The sequence below is a fragment of the Musca autumnalis genome, unplaced genomic scaffold (assembly GCF_047663935.1).
Source record: "Musca autumnalis isolate F117 unplaced genomic scaffold, ASM4766393v1 scaffold_3, whole genome shotgun sequence".
In the NCBI taxonomy this organism is placed as follows: domain Eukaryota; kingdom Metazoa; phylum Arthropoda; class Insecta; order Diptera; family Muscidae; genus Musca; species Musca autumnalis.
This window is the reverse complement of record NW_027411866.1, coordinates 147,810,265-147,816,264: the sequence shown is the minus strand read 5'-3', so window position 1 is coordinate 147,816,264 and position 6,000 is coordinate 147,810,265. Positions and strand designations below refer to the sequence as shown.

The window sequence follows — 6,000 nt, the reverse complement described above, 5'->3', positions numbered from 1 at the left end:
CAACATTAGTAATAATTATTACTAATTATCACGTAAAAAGACACAGCTAATTTCTGACCATTGAAACAAATAATAGTACGTCTATATCTAACTCTTATGTTACACGCTGAAACTTTCATACGAAACTTTCCCATTATTTTGTCGTTCTTAGGTCGAGTTCCCCATTACAGTAATTTCATAAAATTACTTTTGTATGGAACTCGATCTATGAACGCCAAAATAATGGGAAAGTTTCGTATGAAAGTTTTAGCGTGTAACATAAGAGTAACCGGATTTAACAAACCCACTGTGTTTAAATGCCAATTCAATTCAAGGTTAACCCGACAAAAACCTGTAATATAAACATGGCCTAATACTGTATAAAAAACTTTGGTTCTTTGCTAGGCGTTTACACCAGACAGTTTGTCTTCGAATACAACTCTGATTTACTAACACATACATACATTTGTCGGCTGTCTCCCAGCTGTCCATCACTAGTTCAGCATTCGACAGGGACTCCAACTCCACTCTATTAAAAATTTCCGTCTTGAAAATTACCGCAAAAATGTTCGCAACTTAAGTTTGTATTTTTTATTTTATAACAAACTAGCAGACCCCGGTCCGCGTTGCTGGCCCGTCGTAATGAGTTTTAATTCAAAAGTAGGTATTTTCTACCTCACTTCTTCGGTCCATTGTAAAACCGAGAAGGATTTTAAATTTATCAACAGATTTTGTCTGTAACCTTTCTTTTCTCTTACGGACTTTGTCGGATTTTTCGCCAATTTGTGCCTTTTAGGATTTATTATCGTCCATGGGACTGTCTTTATCCTAAAGCGATCTAATAATAAAAGTTAAAAAAATGATTAAATCGAATTCTCCCGCTTATTTAGACCTATATGTTTTAGCTTTTCATGGCTGATGGACCGTTGAACCTCACCGTTTAAGTACATTTGTAAATATATACTTTTTCTTGATCGGGGGACAACCACCGTTGTCTCGAAAACTAATTTGCAACCTGATGCACTCATAACTTTAACAAATACACCGATTATAAAATAATAGGCCCCGAAATTTGTCTACAAATATATATCATTTTGGACCACGGGACATTCCTGAATATTTTCTGAAAATTAGGTTCAGTAGTTTTGGAAAAATAATGTTTTGAAAAGAGTGGGCGTGGTCATCAGTTTTCAAGATATAACATATTAAAAAAGTGGGCCTGGTCCGGTCCTAGGGTGCACATAACTTCATTGCCTACCAAAATGTATGCTGAAACCGATATAATCATAAGTTTGGGTTATACATATAGCGTTTAACAGAAAGGCATGGGAAAGGTACCCCACATAACAACGGCAAACATTGAGCTTTTGCTGCAAATTTTATGGAAATCCCTTCAGTAGTATTGGAGTTATGACATACTAAAAAAATAGGCTTGGTCGGGCCTATAGGCCCCAAAGAAGTAAGTACATTGTAGATTAATCCGTAAATTTTTATTCCGATACATACATAATTTTTGCAAATATAACGTTTTTTTTAAATATCGCATAGGGGAGGTACCCCTCTCACTCTGGAATTCAATAAAATATGTAACCTGTTTTCGGGGGCGTGGTAAACTTTTCTTTTCAAAAAACCTAAGTTGGGTTATGACAGCATTTGATTTTTATTCATAAAGTTAATGCGTTTTTTTAAATATGCCCTCTTCAAAATTCAAGAAAATATGCCTGTACATTCCCTGACATTTTCACGAATATCGGTTCAGTAGTTTTGTAGATGTAACATATTTTAAAAAGTGGGTATGGTCAAGTCTGTGGTTCCTAAAAAAGTAGGTAAGGTCGGAGACACAACCACAATTGTCTCGCAAATTAACTTCCAAATAGATACATTCGTAATTATTGTAAATATAACATTTTTAAAAAAGTAGGGTATAGGGGAAGTTTCCCGCCCTTTCCGAAATTCAACTGAATTTGTAGCCTATTTTAAGCGGGGACCATCTCTGTACATTCCCTGGCAATTTTAGGGAAAATCGGTTCAGTAGTTTTTGTAGAAATCATAAAAATAGAAAATTGAAAAAAGTGGGCATGGTCAAATTTTTTTGCATAAAAACCCAAGTCGAAAATCGGTCCAGCCGTTCTCAACTGATGCCATTACCAACGAACGATATTTGATTTTTATTTATAAAGATTTAAAAGTTTAGACAAATCGCGATTTTCTTGAAAATCCCCTGTAGATATAACCTAATTAGAAAGTGAGCGTGGTCGGATCTTAAGTCACAAAATAAGTACGTAAGGTTGGAGACACAATCGCCATTGACTCGCAAATAAATTCCCGAACCGATACATTCGTATTTGTTGCAAATATTGCATTTTTACAAAAATAGGGCATAGGGGAGGTACCCGCCCGATCCGAAAGTCAAAAAATATGTAGCCTATTTTTATCGGGGACCAACCCTGTACATTCGCTGAAAGTTTCAGGAAAATCGATTTAGTAGTTTCGTAGATATAACATATTTAAAAAAGTGGGCGTTGTGCAGTCTTAATGCCCCAAATAAGCACGTAAGGTCGGAGACACAATCGCCATTGACTCGGAAATTAATTTTGAAGGCGATATATTTGTAATTGTTGCAAATATTGCATTTTTACAAAAATAGGGCATAGGGGAGGTACCCCGCCCGATCCTAAATTCAACCAAATATGTAGCCTATTTCAACCGGGGGTCATCACTCTACGTTCCCTGCAAATTTCAGGAAAATCTATTGAGTAGTTCCGTAGATATAACATATTTATAAAAGTGGGCGGAAAAGTGGGCGTGGCCAATTTTTCTTTGCATAAAAACCTAAACTGGACTATGACTAACATTTCCACAAAAAATTATCCAAATCGCTCTAGCCGTTTTCAACTGATTCAATTACCAACAAACGACAATTGAGTTTTATATATAAAGATTCTTCGAAATATTAATATGTACTCTTGTTTCTCTTTTGAAGAAATTATGTCGGCAGCGGCGGGTAGGGATCAACCAACTGTTTTTGTTTTGTAGGGATCTCTAAACTCTAAAGCCACACGCTGAAACTTTCATACGAAACTTTCCCATTATTTTGGCGTTCATAGATCGAGTTCCATATTAAAGTAATTTTATGAAATTACTGTATTTGACAGTTGAAATCGAGTGGATTTCGTAAATGTAAACCAAGCATAAGTCCCGGTCCACACTAGAGTGATTTCAATGAAATAATTTCATGAAATTGTTCGATGTTTTCATTAATATGTCGGATTATTGAGTGAACGAACAACATCCAGTACAAATTGTACAAATTATTGAGTGTATGAACACACCTATTGTGTGCGAAGTCATGGTACATTTTGCTGGACTTCGCACGAAACAATGCCGAATGTAAACGTACTATAACAATAATTTTGTTGTCACATATTCTGCGTTGTAATTTAAGGTACGACCTGACCGCAGCATTCAATAAAAATATAGGCGTCTCGGCAAAAAATACGACCTCATGCGGCGAAAACACATTCTTACGCCGTTCGCTGATATACGAAAGCATTGAACTCCACTACACACAGCGAGAACGCTTCACAAAGGAGAACAATTTCTGAAAAAATTTACGGTGATTAATATTTTATTATAAAAAGCAAGATAATTGTAAATTTCGATTTACAAAGTACCAATCATTATTTGTGGATAAAGAGTCATTTTTTTTAAATAATAGAATCAAGTTATATCGAGAATATTCTGATATATTCAACATCTTTTTGACCTGGGAAACTTGAATTCGCCTTTTAGTAGAAAAAATTGAATTCGTTTGTGGTAAAAATACACAATAACAACAACAACGACACTCACATACTATTTAAGATCTTAAAATAAAGCCTTGAATAACCACAATTATTTCTGTAGAAAAATATTTCCGATTAATACTTTTCATTTTATTTACAGAGTTCGTGTAATCTCCCGTGAACACCAATAGCACTTAACACACACTTAACAAACAGTAACCAGCAACAATATGCCTAACATTAAATTGCAATCATCTGACGATGAAATTTTCGATACAGATGTACAAATTGCCAAATGTTCCGGCACCATAAAAACCATGTTGGAAGATTGTGGCATGGAAGATGGTGACAATGCCGTTGTGCCTCTGCCCAATGTCAATTCGGCAATTTTGCGTAAAGTTTTACATTGGGCCAATTACCACAAAGACGATCCCCAACCCCCAGAGGATGATGAAAACAAAGAAAAACGTACCGATGACATATCGTCTTGGGATGCTGATTTCCTTAAAGTTGATCAGGGCACATTATTCGAATTGATTTTGGCTGCCAATTATTTGGATATTAAAGGTCTGCTTGATGTCACCTGTAAGACAGTCGCAAATATGATTAAAGGCAAGACACCAGAAGAAATACGCAAGACATTTAATATCAAAAATGATTTTACACCAGCCGAAGAGGAACAAGTACGTAAAGAGAATGAATGGTGTGAAGAAAAGTAGAGAGGGTGCTGTGCGTATTTGACTTAGTTTTCTTTATGTAAATGCAATTAAAAGCTAAATATAAAAGGAAATATGTAACTATTAATTATTAAATACTAAGAAGCTCTGTCTAAATAATGTGAATTTTGTTTTCTTTTTTTATTGTGCTCAACTCACTTGTCACACACTGAAGCATATATACTTACAAACACTGTAAACATCAATGTTAAGAAAACATTGAAGCTAGCCACCAGCCATTTTGTTTGTATTCTAAAACTTGGACCTAAATGTCAAATTTAGCGCCTTCTTCTTATACTACGTTCTCCAAACATTAAAGTAAAAATAAATCATACAAAACACAAATTGTCAAATAAAACACTGTAAAAACAACCTATTTGAACGAGATAAGTTGAGTACATATTTGCTTCATTGATATTAACTAATGAATTCGATTCAAATTTTAAAATAAATACATATATATTCATTTTTAAATTGTTCAGTTGTATATCATTTAAAATAACGATTTTGTTTATTGTATTGCATGTTCCTTTACTTATACGGCGTTTATATTATAGTTTTTTGCAGGGTTAACCTTCTTTATGAGGATTTGTTTGAAGTATATACAATGGAAATGACATTTGAAACCCAGACCCACTGGGTTAACCTTGATATATATAAACGGCCTATTATGAAAATGGTAAAACTGGCAAAAGTAGTACAAGTTGTAAACTGCTTCGATATGAATTGTAGGGTGTATAAAGTAAAGGAACGCTTTTCGTGTAAAAAGTGGTAAATCTTGAAGATTCTTGCACGTAAAGAAATAGAGCTATAATTAAATTGGACTTGCTGGGAGGGCTTATGTTGAATTTATGTTATGTATATGACTTTTTTCGTAGATAGATAGATCCCAATCATGAATGTAAACTCCCCGTAAGTTTTGGGGTCGATTATGGATAGCAACCCAACTCCAGTTGCGTTTACCACAGGTAGATCTTTACGTCCTGGGGCCTAATTACGTGATTCGACATCGAGTTGTTTCGACCCGAGTACTCAAAGTTGGGATGACAACATTCGTTATCGAGTAAAATTATCGAGAAATTGAGCATAAATTTGCGAGTAATTTCTCGTAGCCAAATGGCCTATCGTAAACAAACAAAATTAAAGATTTCTTATTGTATTTGTGTTTAAAATGTAAAAAATTGTTGTTTATTGACGGTTTATATAGGAAAAATGATATTAGTAAATAATTGTGAACATTTTTTACACAAAATAAGAGAAATTGGGAAAAGTCCTTTTCAGTCGTTTTAAGAAATTGTGAAAAAATTATATGTAATTAAAATAAATACATATGCATGCTATCATTAACCAAAAATTAGTGTTTGCAGTCGTTAAAATATAAGTTGAAAAAATAAGCATTTCTGCAAAACAAAAAATTATTTAATATTAATAGGCTTTATTTTATAGGTGAACAACTTTTAATAAGGTGCATTTTAAATAGTTCATCCCCCGTTGTTTACCATAGGAAATACTCTCTCAGA

The 6,000-nt window shown here is 34.0% G+C and overlaps 1 protein-coding gene across 2 annotated transcripts; it reads left to right on the top strand.

Moving 5' to 3' along the window:
• The first annotated feature begins 3,482 nt into the window (after window positions 1-3,482).
• Window positions 3,483-4,954, top strand: LOC141397889 (S-phase kinase-associated protein 1-like). 2 transcript variants are annotated; one of them, XM_073974745.1, is made up of 2 exons: window positions 3,483-3,595; window positions 3,925-4,954. In XM_073974745.1, the coding sequence occupies exon 2, from the start codon at window positions 3,995-3,997 to the stop codon at window positions 4,481-4,483; it is 489 nt and encodes a 162-aa protein (XP_073830846.1). In that variant the 5' UTR covers window positions 3,483-3,595; window positions 3,925-3,994; the 3' UTR covers window positions 4,484-4,954. The 2 variants fall into 2 exon arrangements, with proteins under 2 accessions (XP_073830846.1, XP_073830847.1); XM_073974746.1 differs by having other exon boundaries at window positions 3,536-3,795.
• The last annotated feature ends 1,046 nt before the right edge of the window (window positions 4,955-6,000 follow it).

Bases quoted from the DNA above. Each gene is read 5' to 3' on its own strand.
- LOC141397889 (XM_073974745.1), top strand. From the start codon at position 3,995: ATGCCTAACATTAAATTGCAATCATCTGACGATGAAATTTTCGATACA.